Consider the following 24058-nt stretch of genomic DNA (forward strand, 5'->3'; position numbering starts at 1 on the left):
CTCTTTCAAATTTGGAACCAGTACACTTCCTTGTGGGACACCATTATGTCTCAAACTATATCTGCTATATATTCATTTGAATCAATATCAATTTTTCACTTTGACAAGATTACTTGCATAGCAGTTTTCAGACTGGTATTCCATACGGAGTTTATTTTTATTGATATAATTAACAACTTGTTTGTTGAAAACGACCTCAAGTAATTTTTCCAACCATGGCAGTTTATTAATGGGTCGGAAATTAGTTACCTTCTTCATAATAATAATTTTAGGTACTGGTACTATTACACTGGTTTTGAGTTGATGACGAAAGATATCAGAGTTCTTTCTTCTTCTATGGTGAGCAGCTTAAAGTTTCCAAAAAATCACACCATTTCTGGAAGAGTATGATTTGACCAAGAAGGGCATCAATGCATCGATTTGAGTAACTGAAATAAGTGAACAAATGACAATCCAAATAGAATTACGAGACAAGTGTTCCGCCGCCAGCAAAACAACATATTGGATCCTTGATTTTCTCCAATGAGTCGTCTATATACAATAAAAAGGGTTCTCTTTTCAATTTATATATCCGTACCTTTGCCGTGTTGACCGTTGTATTAAGGAGTATTTTCCTAAGTTTTCTCCAGCAGGCTCAACTAAAATCTTCAGGGATGCTGGCGAAACGTCGGGAAAAATGCCATAATACGTCGGCCTCAAGGACCCGGCAAAAGATATGTTTGTATAACTCTTCTTGTATTCAATCAACACCGAACCTCAAACGTGAATCAATCAATCGGATCCACTTTTGTCCTCGGTTGTGACCCAGTTGCTGGACGTAGGGTCTGCGAAGATAATATGATTTTAATTGACGATATAATAACAGGTCTGTTTACGTGTCGGAGCCGAATGCAAACATATTTATTAGACGAGAAGCTGTGTAGGAGTGGCAATGTAATTATGAGTGTTCATTAGATTCGATCCTTCGAGATTGTGCTGATCGAGTCTGACATATTTGCGCGAGGTTGTCGCCAGTTTGTGCTTGTCGTAGGATCTGAGAGGATTTCGAATAATCCATATACAGAACATAAAGATTCTTTGTGAGAAATGAGAAGTAGTGCTGTGCCTCGAAAATTTCTCCAGGAACCTTGGAGAGTCTGTTAAAATGCGATCTAACGGAACTCCATCTAAGATTTCAAATGATTATTAGCTGAGAGTTATCGTTCGTGAGGGGGCGACAGCTGATTAACGGAAAAACAGATTTTTTTTTAACAGTGAATATATTATTTCCTTATAACAAGTGTACAAAACTACTCAACTTTGTCGGGGAAGGTAAATAAAGGGATCAGCTAACACACTACTTGCTTTCTTCAATGATAACTTGAAAGAGAATCAGTTCTAGTCACAAAACTATATGAAATCATTAAAATGCTTATATATTTATGTTCACCAGATAAGTATTTAAAAACGCTTAGACTTTTTAAGCTTCTATCAATAGAGGAAAGTGGAACTTTACTTTCAATAAAGTATATTGGTTGAAAGGAAATATCCAACGTTATACGAATTCAATAAATACTTTTCATGGTGAAGTTACTGACTATTACTGCTATAAATTGAGTTTACGTAATCTCCTGATGATGCCAACTTGGTAAGCGAAATGCTGTATGCTTTTCAAAACGATAATTCATACCCAAAATTCTAAACTAACAAGGATGATGTTCACTTCAACAACTTTTGGTAAATCGAATAATGACACGTCGATTTTGAGATTGTAGATAATAAGCATTGAGAAAGGGCATCTAACATTTCATTCATGACTTCAATTTAGTTGATATACGTCGTTTCATATACGTCATAATATATTAGGACGCATGTTTCTTCAAATTGCTCGTAAGTTTTGACAGAAAATCTTATATAATTGCATATATAATACAAAAATCATTTTCAATCTGAACCAAAAAAAGGAAGAAATCAACAGCAAAAATTAGCCATAAACTGATTCAGAAAAAATGTTATAAACAGTGGATATAATGATATCTGCATAACAAAATTCTCTTTATTTTTTCTTGACTTTCATGAGAGCATGAAAGATGGTCGATATACATTGGAAATCTCCTTGAAAGAACTAACTGATTTTGTGTTTTTTTTTTGGTCGAACCTATAGATGGCGTCCGCATTGAGGATAACGCCTTGCTCACTCTGAACACTCAAGAGCATTCTTCTCGAGGATTACTTTGTCTTGAACATTCATGATCCTACTCGATAACTCTGATGAAATCCATTGCAGATTAAAAAAACTTCGTTTTTGGCTATGGTGACACTGATTAATTTCCCAATAACTCTTTATGATGTCAGTGCTTCTATCAATGAGGTATACCTCCGAAGTGCTGAACTTGGTACACAATATTTAAGTCTTCTGAGTTGTTACAATCCTTGCACAGGTTTGGCAACGTGGCAATTCTTGAGGAACGTGCGCCTCAGACGATACACTCGAACACACATTCTTAGCAGCGCTTCATGAGAACCATAAAAATGTTACGATCGCACAATAGCCGTAACTGTACACTAGACAGACTCTGTAGCAGATTTCGCATTATTTTTACGAGCTAATTGTGTTGTCAAATTGACTAAACCTAAACGCTACTTTACGCCCATTATTCCATCGTTCGGTCGCATATATACATGCCGCTTTTTGCTTTTGTCGCACCTCATCGAATGGGCCGTAGCGTGTTACGTAACGCAATCACATAAAACTATTGGATGAGGATTTTTCTTAGTTCACTAGCTTCCGACTTCCTTTCTGAAAGTAGATTCTAAAGTCTACTATGAGGTGCATAGTGATGGGGGCATTTTCAGGCCGAAAGGTAGTCGTAAAATCCCCCCAACAATCAACGCTGTTCAACCAATACGTCAAAAATAAAACATCCACAAATGTTTCTATGAGTTGAAAAGTAGAATTTGTTTCAAAATAGCTAATAAAGCTTTTTCCGTAAGCAACTGTTCTCAATTATTAGAGTTACTTTTCATACCAACAGCTAATTCTATATTTTTTCCATAATATGGACTACTGAGATTTTCAATGAAATAAATATTGAAAAGGGGAGTTTCAAATGGTTTTTCAACAGGTGAATCCAAGTACCAAATCATAAAGAGCTTTGTTTTTGTCTTTCAACATTTCCTTTTAAGATACTCCGGGACGAACTATGTGAGGATAACGAACAATATGTTCTTGCAGAGTAGAAATTAGGTTCAGTACACATTCTACAACATATTTGCAGTTTTCTACCTCAAGTCAAATACATATACCACAACTACAGAATAATTTTCTACTCGAGTTATGATGTTGACAATTATAGGCTATCGCCCAGATAGATTCCAAGAAATTTTGTGGTGACTGTAAAAAGGGATATCATCATTGATCAAGGACATTTTTGGTAATTCATAATAAAAATACATAATTTTGGTTTTGGGTCATTCATGAGGAAGGGATAATCTGCAAAAACTGAACTTGCAGAAACAGGCCCAAGAACAAACGCATTTTTTATATGATCAATTTCTGACAGAGATGAGTTCTTGCAGATTGAGAGCGCTGACCCAGATGGGACTTGAATCAATTAAGGTCCTTCACCATATTACTAGAGATTGTTCAGTGGTATATCCACCCAATCAAAAGCCTCCGATAGACCACAAAAACCTAATTGTGATTCACGTGAATCAAATGATTCTTCAATAAGATAGCATCTCCTGCGAGCTAATAACTAACGAGGTCTTATCTTTTAACGTATGGTTCCTAATACGGGTTGGACGATAGCAAGTGAAAATCGAGCGTTCAGCCTGGGGCTTCACACATCGGCCGATTGACTGAGTGAACCAAGCACCCACGTCCAACTGCCTGGCCACTAACTTAAAAACCAAACTGAGCAATTTAGAAGTTCCATTATCGTTATTTCAACTATCTTTCTATGGGTGTTCAATATATTCAGTGCTCTGCTAGCATACGATAATTTTTATTGCTTGCCAATACAAGGCATATGTCGATGACCGGAAGTAGGAAGTTTTTGTTCCACTCAACCAGGCTGGGGTGTGTGTTTTCCTAACTCGTTCACGCGTTTCATTATTTTTTTACACACCTAGTTATATTTAATAAAACATATACAAGGTGCTGTACCGGTAAAGTTAATTGATATTCCAACTGCTAATTTTAATGAACCGTAAAGTTGTCCCACCACCTGTTATGAGTGTAATTTAACATTTCTTTTCAACAACGAGAGGGAAATACAAACTTTTTATTTTTTCTAGCAATTTCAACTGCACGGTTACTTCAGTTGTAAGGATTATATATTCAAATAAAAACCAATTCGATAAATCTATTCTATTACATTATACGGGAACATCCAACTCTCGTACGTAAAAAATTTACCTCTCCCAATGTTCATACACTGTAGGATCTGGCGAGTTATTAGTGGGGAGAAACTGCCACCCTGGCTAATACCGCGTCATACATAGTCATGAGATTTCACATCCGAAACATTATTTTCATTTATTTGAAAACGTTTCTCAATAGTAGATATTACCTTTTGTATTTCATTTCGATTTTTATTATTATTATTGGACTTATCTGATCACCATAGAAAATACTGAGCCCCAGTAGAAATCCCCGCCGAGACCATTTATCCAGCCCAGCCATCCGTTTTCACTTTTTGGTCTCACCAGACCAGACATTATTTTTATTTTCGTCGGCGCAGTCCCTCCTTCATGAATATTTCCTATAATAAAGAGGGTTCTCCGAATCCAGAGCCGTGGAACAGAGGTGTCGTGTTTCAATATTTTTTTGCATAGGCCTCCGTCACTCCAAAGTGAAGTGTCATGTCTCATACCCCCGGACTGGGACCACTGCTAGACGGTATGTGATCCCTCTCTTTGTGTATTATGTATCTGCTGGATGCTCGAAAACCGCGTTTTTATCGAATTCGACGGGAAATGAGGGATTAGAATATGTTGGGAGTTGAGGACTTGATATAGTTGATTAGTGAAAAGAAATGAAATTGTGAAAAATCTTCCAAAACTCTAAAGAATTGATTTCAAATTTGCTCCCTGTATCACTGATATACAAATGTTGCATATCAGTGATACAGGGAGTGATACATAAGGAACAATTTATAACCACAATGTTATAAAAGGAATAAAGAAAATATAAAGGATTAGGTCCGAAGTAAAATAAATATTTCATATATAAAACATTCATTGGGAAATAGCAGTAATGAATTGATGATTTCATCCCTATCAATTATTTTGGATAATCATCACAAATAATTATATAGGTACAGTGTGATCAAATTATTTTCAATATGGCCCATTTCGAAATGAATATGTTAGCTGAATGTCTTTGAAAATGGTGAACATCTACAAAATTATGCGGCAATACTGATTGAGAATACTAATCTACATACGGATCACACCTTTATCCAAAGGAAACCATTTTCAAATCATTCAAGCTAACCCCAAAAATGATGAAATGTCCTTTCCCCTTTGACCATTTCTACTTCGCAGGCGAACTGATAAGATATCATCATTTATGCCTAAGTATTGTTTCTGATTGCAGAGACCTCCCTCGTCGTCGTTATCATATGGAGGGCCAGTGAACGATGACGTCAGATCGCCCGGAACGCCTGGACCTCTCTCCCAACCACCCGCATCGCAGCAAAGTTTGGACGCCTCGGATCCTGGTGAGTTTTTCAGTACTCTTTAGGCTCATACATTCTTCTTTCACTCGAAGATTGAATAAAAATCACTGATTCATTATAGTTTTGGTGTAGTAAAATGACTAACAATGACTTTTGAATGGTCACGGGTGATTTTTAGTCCAAAAGGTAGTCTACACATTCAAACAATGTGGAAATGTCACTTTAGTGTATTCGTCGTTGAAAACCTTGTATTCCATCAACGTGTACTACTTACTATATATGCCTCTTACTTTCAGTAGTGCTGTTAGCAGCCAGAGTTTTTTCAGGCTGCATTTCGAAGGAATGCAAAAAAACTTGATGGTACTCTCTTTAAACTCTTTTTTCTGTGTACAACACCGCTTGTTTCCTTCCTTCTTATACTTGACCTACAAATTCTATACTTTTGATAGTGACACCTGTTCTGATTTCGATAGTTGCATTGGAAGGCGGAGCTCAGCGTGTCGTATCTTGATCTGAGTTTTACGACTTGAAGACGATCTACTTAAATGTATTATACCTCACGTGAGTCTCATTACAAGTTGTCCGGTAGAACTTCAGCCGTTTACAAACCAATCAAACCAGATATATTCTTTGTATTTTCCCCTGATAGAGTGGAAATTTATCAACCATCAGGATCAGCTGGTGTCGTAATGCCCATTTAACGACGGCCCGTTGTTCCCTCATCCGAACCTAACATTTGTAATTTTATATGAAGCAAATGAACAATTATCGATTAAGTCATTAGGACCGTTATCGTCACTAATGCGAGCAAAGAAGCGCAAACTCTTCATTAGCCAGTCGGCTTTCAATTATTGTAACAGTTTTTACATAAGGGGCTTTCATTACTTACTCCAAATTGATATCAGATGGGCATCGTAATGGTCCTGTTTACTTTTCCAAAATTACTTAGCGCTCGATATGGATCGTAATTGTTTTGGGATTGATAGACTAGAAAATGTTTTTCGATGAAAGTCGATGCATTTATTACCACCGTTATTTTATCAGAACAACATCGAATTGGAAAGGGTATTTATGGATTTGTTTCTTTTTTCCATATGGGTCAGCGGAGAACATAATTTTTATTGCATTGAAAGCTCTGTTTTATCGGCTTTTCAGCTTGTCATACGAAAATGTGTTTTTTCTATTTTCATCAACTGACAAAAGTAAAGAATATTACTGGAGTTTTTTTCTCAACACCAAATCGTTATTTTTACACCTCGACACGTGTTTCGATCACCGAGTGATCATCTTCAAGAGGAAGATAAAGAAGTAAATTTTTGTTTTCGTTTTTGGTAACATCAGATTCCATAAAACAATATTAGAAAATACATTCTCTTACAAAAAACCAGTGGAATAACAAAAATCGTGTAAAAATAATCAATGTTATACTCGATATAATTACATTCTATATATTCCTGGTCAAATTAGCCGAGACGGTAATGAACCTGGCAAGGAAGGACGTTATAAGTGATTTCATCGGACCAAAAATTGTCATTGATATCACTAAAGGTTTCTCCAACCGAAAAATGAATATCAAGGAGAGTTACGAACTTCTGATAAAGTCTACCAGAACTTCACGAAAAAACTTTCAGGAATGACTTCTGAGGGTTGTCGATCATAGGGTGCGACAGCTGGTTAACGGAAAAACAGATTTCAAACAGATTTTTTTAAACTTATGTTGTTCAACAGGCCTACTTACATTTCACTCTCGTCTGGAATAATCATATGAATAAATTTGGAATGTAGGAAGATTTGGTATGTCTTCTCTGTTTGGAATATGAATGGACCTGCAGAGCACATAATTTGTGCTTGTCTTTCCGCGAACCGGACTGTATTTGGTAGAGTTTCACTAGAGCTATCTGAGCTGGAAGGTCAAACACCAAATAAATTAATCAGCAGTATAATATGGTCACATAATATTATAAGAATCTACTGGAACTTCATATCATTCAATATTATCGTTTGTGTTTGAGCAGCGACTAAAAAACTGATAAAAATGAAAATGTGTAATCCAATGTCCATCAGATAAAGCAACTTCGTCTAATCTAAATGCATAGAAGTCCTAATTCGTTAAAGTTGATGCCACAGTTGAAAGTTGAATACTTGTGAAGGAGTATTTTGCAATGTTCAACATTTATTCATAGATGCGAGCGCCTGGCACGATTTCCCGTATACACTCAATTAAACTGTCTAAACAATTGCGGCTGAAAAGCCGGCTAATGAAAAATTGAGGTTATGAATAAGTACCTGGGAATATTATAAATGAACGCAATAACCAACCGCACTTTGCAAGCAAATGTTGCGTACCCATAACTTTTTCGCTAACTAACCGGACAGCAAACGTTAAACCGAAGTGAATAGAAAAATAAAAGAAAGTCGGCGTTGCGTGGCGTTCACGTGGTTTGCTCGTAAACTCTCATTAGCAGGCACTGAATTAAACTAATGTCACCACAATGTGTAATTGTGTACAACACGGCAATGCACATCTGTACGGCCCGATATTCAAATATATCTGACGCACAAATCTCAATTTATTACTGCTGCATTAGCTCGCGTCATCGTGTGATCGTAACTGATGGCCTTTTTTACCATGCCGGCAGAGGTAACAACGAATAATCAGCCAAAGCTGAACCATGGGACGAATCGGTTAAAACTCCGGTATCCGGGATCAAGATACATTTTTATTGTTACCTACGTATTTTTCCCCGATCACGAGTTTGTAGTCGAAATTTGTTTCGAAGATGAAGCCATTCAAAACTGGAAATATGAATGCAATCTCTGTAGGAATACAAATTCATAAAAGCCGCAGTATTCTTATTATCGCATGTTGTGGACCTTAATCCATTTGCTACATTAATTTTTAATTTTCTCAAAACTCTAAGAAGTCCAGAAGGAAGTACACACTATATAAGTCAAAACTATCACACCTACAACACATTACGAAAAGACTCATAAACCTAAAACTCGCTTCACAGAATCAAACATATTCATAAACCTACGACCTATCGTACAATATCCCCAACTGTTTCCCATGGACATTAACATCTGCAGGTAACTGCCATCTTATCTAACATCTGAATGCGAGGTTCAGGCCCACTCGAAGAAAAATAAAGAAATCGACACCGATGGAAAAAAGTATACATCGATTAAAAGTTAAATTTCTCGGAAATTTCTTGATATTTGTCAATTCATCGTTACGAGAGATCGAGTCAGACCGGATTTGAGTTGAACGAGGTCCAAGAGTTATCTGAATGTATGATGCACCGTCGCTCAGGCTTAGAATAATTGCTTGGAGATATTTAAATTTTTTATATATTTGTACGTCCAAACATACATATCCTTTCCACCTTTCATTTTGAGAAATGAATGAAAAATGATTAGGTAACGTGACACTATAATATGATATCGTTGTTGAGGAATTTTTTACGTTATTGTGTGTCTGGACTTTCAAACGTATTCAAAGTTTCACCAAATTTTGACATTTCAACCTATGGATGAAAGTGTAGAATGTCTCTCTAATAGTGATAAATCGAATCATTGATTTATTTAATTCTGTATTGGAAAATACTAAACGTTGTGCGATACATCTACTTCATGTCCGGGTAAAGTTTGTCCAGTGAGCCGCTCATACACATAGGGTACAGCAATCACTAAAATATCTAGTAAAAACTCATAAATCAAAAAATCTACTCTCTTTGAATGATCCTTTACATTTTCTTCATATCCAGATAAATTCACAAAAACCAAAAAAATGTACTTACCATAAACATTGTTTGAAAACTTGCAATACAATTAGTTCACCAATAGTAATATTACTGCCAGTCCTTCAAAAGAGCATGGATACTGATTGTAAGGCCAACGAAGAAGATAAATTCAGTAAGACAAAACATTTCGATCGTATTCAAAACTCAGAACTACATTGTTATAATTTCACTAGTAATAATATCACGGTCAATCCTCAGAAAAAGCTAGATTCTAATTTTATTACCAAGTAACAATTTGATATCCATTCAAATCTATAATAGAGGCGAGATTGCCGTTTTGAATTTTCACGTTATTGCCGAGAAAATTGCTGAGGTGGTGGCGAAACGTTATCGTCTCCTTTATTGTGAAAATGAGGGCTGTTTCCACTGAAGTTGTTTTCCATTTCGTTCGGTGAGCTATTAACGACAGAGAAGGATGCTTCTATTTAAACAACTTCCATTAGTGAGATGCGGAGTCGACCCCTGGAATTCAGATAACCTCGCCCTTACCCTACCCATCAATGTAATGTAACTGACACGAAAATAAAAACATTTCTCTTCGGAAAGCAGGAATGTGAATATCATAACTCCAAAATTCCGCCGAATAAATTTACATAGTCGGAAAATATTTCACTTCACGAAATTTTGCTCACAGGCAGGTTTTCTTATTCCTTCATAGTGAGAATTTGAAAGATGATCCGATGATGAATCAATAATTTTTTGAAGAGATGTTCTCCCAACTTAAAGATCACTAACACTTTTTTCACTTTCCAGGGGACAGGCAAGTTCAATATGCAATCTCAAATAAATATCCTCTGAAACATTTTGTGTATTCCAATTTGTGTACTGAAGTTTCTATAGCATTTTACAGTTAGTGACATAATCTCATGGATGAATATCAAAACTTGAAGTATAACGAATTTATATATCCCAAAGCTCACTCAACTGTTTAAAAAAAAATCTGTTTAAAATATGTTTTTCCGTTAACCAGCTGTCGCACCCCTACGAATGACAACCCTCAGAAGTTGAAACTTGTGCGAGCTAAGGATTAACGAGGTCTTACCTTTTAACGTGTGATTCCTAACACGAGTTGGACGATAGCAAGTGAAAATCGATCGTTCAGACTAGGGCTTGAACCACCGACCACACGGCAGTCAATTCGAGTGAGTGAACAAAGCACTCACGTCGAACCGCTTAGCTACCGACCGTATTCAACTAGTTCCCCCGGTATTATATTGATCCTAAGCAGAAGTTTCTAAGAAGTTGTGGTGAATGTGGCGTTTCAGTCGTAATAATCAAGAAAAGTAATAACCTTAATCTAAAGATAATGGCGCAATTCCAGATGATTTAATTTCCCAAGTGTGGGAAGGTTGGTGCACCTGGAGAGACGAACTTTCATTGCTCCCACTCAGACCACACATATCACTAAAATACCTCTTTCGAATTACGTACTTTCGGTACATTAATCAAACGCCATCAAATAAAGTCATCACTTGTTAGATTTATGAACAAACATATCCTTGATTTATACTATATGATAATTAATTGAACGGTAAAGATTTCAATTAACACCTAGACGTTGTTCCTAACTGTTATTATAAGATAATTATGATATTTTACAATTCAGTTTTTTTATTTATGGGATTTTTGTTTCAATTGATTTCTTGCAAGATTAATAACATTATATAAAGATAAGAGGATAAAGTATGTGCGCTCGTTGAGATATTTGAATTTATTGAGGTTGCTACAGCAATCTAAATAATCAGTGTAAGTGATGTCTTTTGAAACGAATATAACTTCTTTATATCTAATTAGGTTATACAAAGTCCCTCTTTTTCACTATCTTTTTACAACTAATCACAGAATATCGTAGAAACTTAATCATCTTAATCATTGAAGATGTTGAATATGTTTAGATGTGCACTTATCTACCGATGAAAAAATAGCATCGCCCTCTCTCACTTAAGCTTATCTTTCAAAGACAGTTGAGTCCCGCCTAGTTCCACTGATGAGACCCATGGCGGGATGAAACAGTGCTCTCTGGCATTGGATCATAATGGCGTTGTGTTTGAGTTCTGGTCAGTTGCCTTGCAGTAAAAGCTGAAGTGAAAAACAAAGGACGAATCTCGTCAGTGGTTAATGTCGAAGCTTGGCTTCGAAACCGACCGCCTTAGGGAGCCTCGTTCATCATTGATATTGGAGGATTGAGTTCTCTGTCTATCCCATGGATGTCATCTTCGTAAGAGGAGGTGTCATCTCCTTTTCATAAGAACATGTATCTGCGAAGAGTACTTTTCATTATTATTCAACCAAACTGGAACATAAAGATGATTGCATCTTTTGCGTTTTCCATTAAAAATGAAACTAATTCCAACTACTCCTAGTTAGAAAATCTACAACTGCTTCCCGGAACAATTTCCTCTTGATATAACGTCGCAATCAAATTTAAAACTGCTCCACATGATGCGGCGATGACATATAAATTACGAAAACTACCCGGCATTGTGGGTAAAAGGTAATTTTAAAATTGTAAAGCTCTCAACGGAGAATAATAGCGAGTGCTCGCACGGCATGCCATTTGTATAATTCGAATAGGATCTGCATTGTCAGAGGGCTTATTTCAAAACGGAACTCGCGGAAATATCGGAACAAGAGTTGACGAGGCGGAAAGAACGAAAAGCGGAGCAGCAGTCTTGGAGAAGTTCGTCCAAGCGTGAGGCGGACTGGATTCGCGTCTCAACCATTACGGCGTTAAGGAATTACCGCAACAGAGGAATAGTCTTGAAGAACACGAGCCTCGAGGAGGAAAACAAAGGCCGGCCACGCAAAAAGTTAATTTTACACCCTTAATCGCTTTAATTATAATCGGCTTTGTTCTTCTTAATTGTTGTCGAAAATTTCGACGCTTTGAAAGATTATTAAGAAAAGACTACGAGAAAACTGGAAAGAATGAGTATTACCAGTATTCACATGTTTATTCGTTAACTGAGTCTTTGCTGATGATCTTCCATTGGAAGAAAACACACAATAAATTTAAAAAATATTATATTTGCAAGAAAGAAAAACGGCAGCTCTTAAATTCTAGTTTTTCACCGTATTTCTTGGATATGTGTCCCCAGTCTGGAAAATATATTCTTGTTCACAAACGCATGTTACTCTTATTTCACTTATTCTCGAAGATATACCAATGAAACCATATTTTTCAATTTTATTTTCATATTTTCGTTGCTACTTTTTCTCCTCAAATCAATTTTTATATGGCCTTCGAAATAGTGTTTCCTGTAACGTTATAAATACAAGGATATTCAGTACAAAATGTTTCTATATTATTTGAATCAGAAAAAAGGATAACTATTGTTTTAATAACATCCTCAATTATTGTAAAAAAAGATAATTTACTATTGAATATCGAACTTTTTGGTGTAGTAGGCGGTGAAATCTAAAATAAAAAACATTCAAGATCCTTGACAAATATTCAAATTCAACATACATGAGAGCAAAATGATTTATTAGAACACCTTACAGCGAGAGAAAACAAATCAATTTTACATCCAATGCCTGATGCCATTCCGGAAAACTGGATTCGATGTATTCAAATTGAATTATTTATGCACGACGATAATCATCAAGTGTCGGGTATAAATATTAATTGAAAGTGATCAATAAATTATAATAAAAAGTTACCAGCATATTCCATCACACATTATATTTATAACTACAAATTATATTTTATACACGCCCATATATTTAATTTACCGAACGTGATTTATTGTCTTCGACTTTATTTAAATTTTGAGTGATTTAAAGTGATGTTGGTGCTAAAAACGCATCACATATTTCGTTCAAAAGTAGGTCGTAAAATTCCATATTAATGTTCAACAAAAGTCATCTAATGAACGAGATCGATCTCTAATAACAGCAGAATAATCATAACGTGAATAACTAACCCAAATAGTGATTGGAATGCATTGGGCATATTTTCAATCATCCCAATTGCGAATTTTCTTCAGGTAACTATTTTGTTGAAGGCTTTTGATATGATTTCAACTCAATTATAAATTAAATTATAGAGATTTACTTTTCAGCATACCAGATTCCAATCACTAGTTTACGTATCTATATATTCGATTATTTTCAAAATTAATCAATTCAACAAATTGCATACGAAATTTCTTCAGATATTAATCGAATGGTACCATTATGAAGAAGGTAGGTATAACGGTTTTTCAAAAGCTTCATCCGATATAATGGAGAATACTCTTGAAAATAATATTTTCATTCCTTGTAATGGGCTTCATTAGCCCATTACAAAAGGAACGTGTTTGAGAATCACGACTAAGAATGTATCATTAAAACTTCGCTGCATCAAAGAGCAGAAATGTTGAATATCAAACGCCCAGCTCCATAGAAATAACTAGATTGATAAGTTGATGAATATCCTTTTTCACAATCTTAAATCAAACCCATTCCATTAAATCAAGCTTAATGAAATCCCAACCTTCAGAAAACATATCAGCGTAGTAGCTACCTGCTACTGATCGTTTTTATATTGCCCTTCTCAAAATATCAACAAATATACTGGTAAAAACGGTAAAAACACAATTGTGCAAAAAGTACCATCTTATTTTTAACGACTTTCGTAAACAATTGCAGTTTCAGCAGCTTCGATCTTTGATAAAGACCACTTCAACTAAATATTTATTGTCTCTATCTCGTTTACTAAAATAATTCCTCGGTCCAGCAGTGTCCGCTCGGTAACATCGACCATTCCGGAAGTTTCTCGTGTATCCAACGAAACTTTCCCGAAGTGCGGTCATTATTTTATGATCCCTTCGACCAGAGGTAAGTAAACAACTCCAGTTAAGGTTGCACTAGCATCTGTTCGCCCTCCCGAGGGACCCCTGATAAAAACAAATGACGCTGACGACATCCTCCGGTTCGGTTCCGGCACACTTACTTATTCATTCCACGAATGGAACTTTTAAATTGTGTAATTTAAAGAACAAGATCTTCTTATTCTTCGCTAGATACCGACGTTACATTTCATCTCGTCCTCAGACAAAGCGACTCGACTCGGGGAATAAATCGGTAACTTTAATTAAGATATTGGGCAGCGAGGAGATATTCTTTTGTTTCGGCGGAACTCGAGGCCATTCATCATGGCCCTCGCGACGATATCGTTAATGAACATTTTAAATTTGCTGTGCTCTCCGTGATGATAACGCTTTTATCAAAACGCGTCGCGGAATCGAAAGAGCTCAATTTCCATTGCTAAATGACCATGGCTCGGATGGAATCGTAATGCTACATGAAAATTACTCTTGGATCTTTTAACGAGAATTCTTTGTTTCCGATAATTCAAGAGAAGGATGCCGGAAAGGTTTGATACTTTGGAATGCGATCTCTTCGCAGTTATTATCGTTCACGGTGATGTTATCGGTTTATTTTGAAAGGGCTTCAGATGGTCTGGTTCGAAATTTACATTCAGGGAGATGATTTATTACATACCTGAACAATTTCTTCTAGAACGACATATTGATTTTTTTATCTACTATTCACTTTAAATTTCTGTAAAACAGCACAACCTCATGAACTTACCGCTTCCTTATTTTCATATTCTCATGGAATTCGTTATAACAACTTATTCCTTTTAATCATCTGTAAACGTGATTTGTTGAATTTCTTTCATGTTTTGAACAGGATTATTCAGCTCCATTGTGTTCAGATATCTCTGTGGTATACTGTCAAGTAGCCCAGTAATTATCCTGAGACGGTCCCTGCTATGAGACTTTCTTCATTTCTTTTCTCAGATGCTCTCGTAAGTATTCCCAAGTATACTTCTACAGTGTTGTTATTTCTCATTGATATATTTCTTCATATGGTTCCATACCAAATAATTTTATATCCCAAATTGCTTTTGGGATGATGATCCGTGTTTGGCACACCTATCGGAAGAAATAAACCACCCTGTAGGTTCCAGTGTACTGTTACCACCTGTAAAAAGCAATTCTGAGAATCCATTTTGAAATGTATGTTTCACATTGTGGGATTCTCATGAATGCCTTTTGGGCTAAAAACGACCTACTACATTTCATGGGTGCATTGTCCTCAAATATTTTCAACCGTTTCACTAGTTTGAATTCAATTGATTTGAAACAACTATTTTTGTTTATCACCCCCAGTATTTTTTCCGAAAAATGCTATTTGCTTTTACAATATTTTTATTTCCCATTTGTGAAGTTATGCAAATGAAAACGAAACATGAATTTCCAACGTAGTCAGCACAGTGACGTAGGAACTGGCTAACCCATTTCAGGTAGATGATATCTCTAGTCTAGAAATAGCAAGTTTTATTGCTGAAAACTTCACCACCCGTTCCATTACCGATTCCAATTCCGCATGTGTAACCACAAAGGTGTTACGTGAGTGATATCATTTGTAAAAAATTAGTAATTCAGTCTCCCTTGATGGAAGGCTGTCAGAACCTTGCGTGTTGATATTTTTAAACCGCAGCCTTCAACGATAAAGACGCTTTCCACTGCACTAGGCACTGAATATTTCATAAAAACCCAAACAAGCTAATATTTCGGGTGCCAAATTCATGACTTTTGATTTATATAAGCATCAAGAGGTTTTCACTAACTACCCTGTGGTTTTTCGTAGTAACTTAACGGCAAAAAAAGATTCACTGTTTTATGGTTCAAGCCACTTTTAACCCGCGACACATGTGTTTCCTCCGCGTACGCGGTTTTCACTTGATGGAACTGAGTGAAAAAGAGTGCATCGTAAAGATATTCACAAAATCAGTCCCCCGTCGAAAACTGCATCAAATATGAAAACTTACATTACCTATAGTGCTTTTTCGGCTGCTCATGAATATATATTAGATTTTGGATATATACAACAGTGCGGACCACATATGAATATAGTTCCCAATGGGGATAAGCTATAAAAAATGAATAAGGGTATATTTAGACGATCAAATTCAAGTTTTCGTCATCGTTTTTTATTCAAAAGTATATATGTGACTCGTCAAATTATGTTATATAAATATCAAATACATTATAAAAATTGTCAAAGTTTTACTCTATGATCTCTTTCCGCACTCTTTCAGGGATTCGGAACAACCCATCAGAATCATTCGCAGTCAAACCACTGAATAATTTCCCGATTCCCATTTTATAAAGTTTTTCACATCAGTATTTTGTGATGATTAGTAAGACTATCTGAAAATTATTATAATCACTTTTATGATTATGAATCCCATCAGTTGATGCTATTTTAATGGTGAAAGTAGCTTCTGAATCCATGTTATCATTCTCAGATTCTGATAATTTCAATAACCATCAAATTTTAAAGCACGTTTATTCAGGGTTTGATCATGAATTGAAGGAATCAAATTAAATTTTGAAATAATTTTTCTCATGATGATCTCTGATATACCTATGCATTATAGATAGAGTAATTATAATTCAGGAAACAATATGGGGTGATAGAAAGTTCATGGAAAAAATGTCAACCCGGCAAATTTCAATAATTTTTCATACCTAGCGACTCAAAAAAATATATTTCAAAAGATAATTCGGTTACGGAATTGTTCTAACTTCAAAAAATGTCAGCAGTGTCTTTGCTCTTCGAATCAGACAAAAATCATCGTCATCGACCAGAGTTCATATTCATTCATTCTGAATACCCCATTCGTGACCTACAGGTGGATATTTCATCAACAATGAAATTTACAGGATGCATATAGATTCTCAATCAACATTTGTTTCAATTGCAAAAAATTTCATCCGGAACTACAATCTCTAATATGTTAATACCGTTGGATGAGTCTAAAAATCCAGCCTCTGTTTTTCATCTCAGGCCAATACGGATTGAAAAGTACTAAACGAATAAGTCAATGACCATATGAGAACATACGGAGTCTTTGAAAATTCTTGAAAGTTATATTTCATATATATTTGAATTTTGTCGTCTTTTTGGATGAAATCAGCATTTCCAGTAATTGAGTTACCCTCAAACTAAACCACGCTACCTTCGCAAATGAGTTCCATCCGATTAGGTGCCCCAACATTGGCCTCTCCCCCGCCGGATACGAAATCAAAACAACGCGTATTTTTCCGGACTCCTGCCGAGTGGAAAGCCCGATATATCTCAATCAAAAGTGCACAAATCCGACAGTTTGTATATCTCCTTCGAGATCCGAATATAGATAGACAAAAGAAGCTCGCTCGTCCCCTCAGGTCCATCACGCTCAAATGGGAAAAGCCGCAATTTATTTATTGCCTCCATTCCAGAAATTGTATTACAACTTGCCTTGCCCACAGCCGAATTAATGATCCACAAAATATAAAAAATTGCGGGAGGTCCATTACAGCGACGTTAGAGATCTATTGTTATCGACAGTTTGGATGAGAAGTGCCACGATCCTCTGTATTGAGTTGTCGAAGGAAGATGTGCCTTAGTTTTATCGCTGAGTTCATTCTGAGCTCATATGCAATAAAACTGACCTGTAATGAAGGAAATTTTCCGTAGCGTTTGGATTTCCATGGACCTCCTAAATCACCAAAATGGAATTAGTTTGCCTATTTGCTACTCATTCAGATTGATGCTATCTTCAGCAGTAGTTCAGCTAAGTACAATAGTGAATTCAACTACAAACCCAGATATCCTTTCATGATTATGTTTCCCGGTATATTTTTCTTGTATTAACCTGATCCTGTACCAGCTGCTTCCGATGGCATATATGGAGTTAATGCTCCACGTCTCCAACTTTCATCAGTTTTTTAGATTCCCATGTTTCCTGGGTGTCTATGGATTCCTAACCGCCAGTTCGCGATGTTCATAAATCAATTTCGATATCACTCTGACTGATTATTAAAAAAAAAATTTCTGCAGATCTGGGGAGCACCTGAGAAGGGTTCTTGGAACGCAAGTACTTTTCTATTTGTGTTTATACTCGAGTTATTTATTGGATCAACAAACATACTCTATCCTAAAATACCATTGGATAATTTTGGATAGTACCAAAGAAAAATGAAGTATTTTCAGATATCTTTCATGAAAATGGTCATCGGAATAATTATATTTTGAAAACGTACCTCTTATTTTTCATGTCAATCTGTGAATCAAAGTTATTTTATTTAGCTTCGGATATTTTACAGGCCAACCCGACATCAATGTCTCCCAAGTTTTAATAACTTGTTTTATTCAAATTCAAAAACACATGAACGAATAAATTATCGCAATAATTCCCCTCACCATTTTTGTGTCGTCGAGCACGATACGAGGTTTCTGGTTACCCTTAAATTGCGTGTGTGCCCGAATTGAGATAATTTGATCGAATCTTGTTGGAGATGCTCTTGCGTCGAGATCACTTTGAATCGAGTACTCTTGTGTAGTCTTTCGATAGGTCATACGACACCCACCTCAAATCCCCGTCGATAACTTCACAGGGCGTCATCCCTAACGATAACGTTACTGACACAAAAACGAGCCGGGAGCATTTCTTTATACATATTTTTATTTATTATTTTCATCTTAATTTATTCATATTGTGTTTCCGATCCTTTACTCCTTTATTAACTGAATGATTATTGGGTAGCTGTAGCTCTCTCATTCCTAACATCATACTTCTCCAATCTAAAGTATTATATCGATCTATATCGATCATTTTGGAGCCTAGTGAAAACAGTGTCCCAAGGATCTATACTGGGGCCTTTTCTATTCATAATTTTCAATAATGACCTTTTCGTCCTAATTATGCCTCATGAGGCACATCTATGTTTTGTTCAGATCAAAACTGCCGAGCTGAGGAATGGTTCAACGCCAATCTTTTTTAACTTGATGTTAAAAAACAGAAGCAATTATATTTTTCCAATAATTCTTTTGAACAAGGGAAACTGCACATATTGAAGAATTAAATTTGAAACCAGCTAAATATATCTTCTTTTCCATGAAGCATTCGAAAAAAAATGTTTCCCATGACATTCTTCTTGCAACCTCCACTTCTCTTTCCATTCTCATCATATCTATAGGTCTCTCCTATGGCAGAAAGCCATAATGGAATAATTTATAATGTGACAATACATGCATACATAAAATTGAGGACAATCTTTCAACTAATTCTCACTTACATAATTCCATCTTCAATCTCTAAACCAACTCAGACTAGTTTTTTCAACTATGGTTGGTCTACTTTAACAATCCTTCTTAAAATCAGATTCTGAACCAAAAAAATCAACAAAAATTGTAATCGTGAATTCTATAGTCGAACAAACAGAAGAAAAAGCAGATCTGTTTAACAAAGGACAAATTAGATATTTCATGAAACCAAGAAGAATGCAATGAATGGTGGAGGTACAAAGTAACTAACTGGTAACTAACTAAATGGTATAGAATATATCGCTAGATAGAAGAAAATAATGAGGATCTAGAACACTTCTAAGAAGAACCCTGAAAAAATAAAATTGGAAAGTGGGGATATAGACTAGAATAAAACATATGGACAGAGGAACTCAGTAGACTTTCTGTAAATATGCATGATTAATTGTATTCGTACAGGAAAACTGAAAAGATGTTGCGAAGAGATGCATGATGGGTTGTAGGCTGATTCCTAAACAAATTAGGCTCTTGGATGGTTGTAATAATAAAACCAAGTCCATAGAACAGTTGTATTCGATAAATTCTTATTTTCCTTGATTCGATAAGGAAAGAACAAATTTTCTCAAACTCCTCACGCTTTTCATCAAGTCAACTCCTCAACACCACCCCTTCATCCCGTCTCATCATTCTGCCCCTTCGGTGATAATAGATGGCTCCAACGTTATTTTCCATTACAACAGAAGTGACACTCGACAATGGGGAAGTAGCGCCCGTTTTGTAATTCCAATAGCTCCGTAAAAAACAGCCCCGATTCTAATTTGAAATTCAAAGTACGAGGCGTCGTCAACATAACAACTAGAACGTCGTTCAGGACCTACTTGTTATCGTTGCGATAAATCGGAAGACTCAGGCTCAATATTTGGTCACTGAATATAAGAAACGTGATCAGCTTCTATTAGAACTGAGGAGTTTGAATACCATTGCTTGAAAGCCATCTTATGTGAACGATAAGTTCTTTCTTGGTTAATTATGGTGTATTATAATCTTTCATAATCTATAAAGGTTAGTTGTCGAGAGTATTGCCCTATCAATTACAACCAGAGGGATCTGCAAATGGTCCTTTATGGTGTCGAGGCAGTATGTATAACAATGTCTGTATAAGTTGGTTTGTGGACACTGAATCTTTCAAATAATATCCTTACGCGTGCTCCTCCTCTTCCCCAATTATGAATACCATCTCCCTCCTTGCATCTGATAAAGAGGAGGCGTCTAGTGTTCCAGTTTAATTAAGCAGGAGGTGTCGGTGGACCTCAACGTCTTGAAGCAGATAACAACTTTCAAGTAGTTGGGAACAACAAAGGCTCAAGGCGTCGTTGAATAGCTCGCGGTTGAACGCTTGTGTCTCTCCCCACTCGCATTCAACCGGTCCTCGATATCACTTCTCAACATCTCCAAAGAACTTTTGTCTTTGTGATAAGTTGGGCGATGTTTGATTGTCGAAAATTCCGAAGCCGGAAAATTTGTACGAAGCAACATATGAGAATTTCATAGGGTTTTGTTCTTACCTACGTAGGGTGATATAATGACTCATCGACTATTCTCTCACAGGGTGTTTTTTTTGACGACGGATAGTTAGGTGCATTTCTGAAAAGAAGTCGATTTGAAATCTAAAAATTTAGGACAAGAACAAGGTGATCTATTCAGTTATAAAATGTTAATTCCGGGTTTCAATTCTCACGTGGAATTTTCCATTCTATCATATGCTGTTTTTCAGATGTCGATAGGTTGTTTTTAAATTCACGAAAAGTGAAAAATTTTATGAATCTATTTATCATAACTCAGTGAGGCTATTTGAAGAATATTATTACGCAGTAACCATTCATTATATTCCTTTGAAAATTTCCACATTGGTAATCATTGGTGGTCATCGGATGCATGTAGATATTGTCACTGATGAAGAAAAATATCCAGTCTCATATTTCCTGTATCATGAGCTGAATAAGCAACATCCTTTCGTCACCTTTCTCTCTCTAATTTGGACCGAGTGAATCATTTTCCATATAATAGGGTCACCACAATACACATGATTTGTGGAAAAAAAATTTTTTTTTACATTATTGTCCTAACTTTCAGTCGATTTGAAAAGCTTTTTTGTCGGACAATCATAACTTTTACGGCGATTAAATTACCCGTTTTGCACTTTTCAATCCAAACAGCTTCAACAAAACTATGTATTTCCTTTCGTCTGGATTATTAGATATTTACAAAATGCTTCTCTCCTCGATGACTTCCACGTCTTTATATTTGAAACAGTTACCATTTATATTTCCTCAAAATCCTCTTTATTGATAAAAAATGATAATGAAGCTAATATATCCATTTCATCGTCATTCATCAAAGCTTCTCTCTAAAATGTTGCATTTAAAAGACCAAACTCATCCAAATAATAAAACTTGGTTTCATCCTCTATGAATAATAAACATCTCCATTCGTATGATTCGATAGAATCATTTGGAAGTTGGCGACCCATGCATTCACAAAAATTCATTAATTTTTCGTAGCAGTCTTATGAATATCAGCAAAATGATTTCATATAAAATTCCCTCAGAATTGTTAACGAAATCATTCAAGATGGAAATACTGGACTGTCTACAAAAAAAAATTGACCATCAACAAATTGAATCGACGTTCCTCCTCCTAGAATTCGTCCGATGCATTTATTGATTCATCTCCTTCATCACGCAGACTCCACCATTATGCGGCAGCATTAGATCAGAGTGCTTTCGGAGCTTAAAATATGAGAAAAGTTGTAAGTAACTCTAATGCGAAGTGATAGATTCGAAGCCGCGATCATTGAATCGAGAGAAATGCAACCCCACGTCTCTTCCTAGACCCGGCGAACTTTTACGAACTATAAAATTGTCGCGCCCATAAAGAGATCAAAGCTCCGTAATATATATTTATCTAAGTTTTATGATTTTATTCGAATGGGTGCTTGTATTATTTCAGGTTGCTTCTTAAGAATGCTTTTCTTTGCAAACGCGCTGCCGCGTTTACGATCTTTTGTTTAGTGCCCGATAATGTCAACACTAGCCGCGTTTGACTAGCTACTTCCTACTGTTGTATTCGTCGATGAGTTCGTACGAATGCCATTAAGACTAATAACGACCCTGTCACTTTTCATTGTGAAATTGGTCATAACGCGCGTTCGGCGAAAAATTCAATTTTCAAGAAAATAAATGAAATGAATACCAGGTCAATATCTCGAAAACGATGATTTTTTTTAACGAAAATCATATGATACAGACTAATATTCCATGAAATAAAATCAATTCCAAGGGCTCCATCATGTTTCACGGAAAAATCAGTCGCAGTTTGCACTGCTAGAGTCACAATGCGTGTTCTACGATAGAAAAAACCTTTTTCAAGGAAATAAGTGATATGAAAACCAACTTGATGTATGGGAAACGAAGAAAATAATAAATCCATTTTTTATCATGAAAACACTTTCCCGAATCTAGGTAGTAGGAGAGTAAGTGAAATAGTATCAACCAATGATATACATATGTTACATCTTGTATTTCGACAGGCGTTCAACCATATTATATCATTTAACATTAAGTGTTTGTGAGGATTTCTTATTATGAATACTATCAACATCCAATTTTTCGCATTTGCACTTGCAAATTATTTCGTTCACTATGTGTGTAGGTTTTGATACTCTCTGATAATACGGATACCACATAATATTATAATTATTTTCTTGGGTTTTTCTTTAGCCATGAATCTCAGCTTGTGACTTTTCCCAATATTTCATCATGGTTCATAAACCTACGCCGTCTGCTGGGTTGTAACTAATGGATTCTAAATGTGCAGGAGCCTTTACTGAATGCTTTCCAGAGGTAATAAAATTTTCCGTGAGATTTGCTGTGTATAGGGCCCGACAAAGCTATTTCACATTATTTGCATACGACTTCTGATCGAATGGTTTTAATTTGATGGAATGTGGTGCTTGGTAGATGTTATCTGACTTTAGAGCACATGGTTTTCTAGTGGCAGAGTGATAAGCTCAGTTGTATGGTGTTAATTAATAGGAGAGTTCGCTGAACTTCAGCCAATTGCAATTGCGTTGTGATTTTTGTTTGGAAAAAATCCTTTTCGATTTTCTTTTCATTCACATAGAAAAAAATCTTTCCTGCATTTCTTTGGAATTGATTTCTTCCTTCTTCACTTTCGAGGATTCCCACATTTTTTTGTATAAAGATGGGAAGTAAAAAGCCGAAACCTTTCTTTCTCATTCATGTATGTATTTTTCATCTGGCAGATTCTTTCATGAGATTTTTTCTTTGAATCAGAATGAATATATATAAGAAGGTAGTTTTTTGGGCATTTTCCAAGATAGAAAAAGTATTCTTAATGGAAGGAAAGCGAAATTAATTAATAATTGGCTGGTCTATATTACTCTCTGAATTAATAAATGAGTAGAGATGTAGTTTTCTGTTCAAA

The 24058-nt window shown here is 35.8% G+C and overlaps 1 protein-coding gene across 4 annotated transcripts in view; it reads left to right on the forward strand.

Annotated features, from left to right (window-relative positions):
• hth (Meis homeobox homothorax) overlaps window positions 1-24058 on the forward strand; it is a 232104-nt gene that overhangs the window by 118123 nt on the left and 89923 nt on the right. For all 4 annotated transcript variants that reach the window (XM_023174510.2, XM_023174512.2, XM_074179586.1 and 1 more), the window contains one exon: window positions 5582-5705. In XM_023174510.2, coding sequence (XP_023030278.2) covers window positions 5582-5705 — 124 coding nt within the window. The remainder of the gene's footprint in view (window positions 1-5581; window positions 5706-24058) is intronic.

This window comes from Leptinotarsa decemlineata, unplaced genomic scaffold (genome assembly GCF_025532065.1).
Source record: "Leptinotarsa decemlineata unplaced genomic scaffold, Ldec_3_MD MMD2_tig00026282_RagTag_RagTag, whole genome shotgun sequence".
NCBI classification, from domain to species: domain Eukaryota; kingdom Metazoa; phylum Arthropoda; class Insecta; order Coleoptera; family Chrysomelidae; genus Leptinotarsa; species Leptinotarsa decemlineata.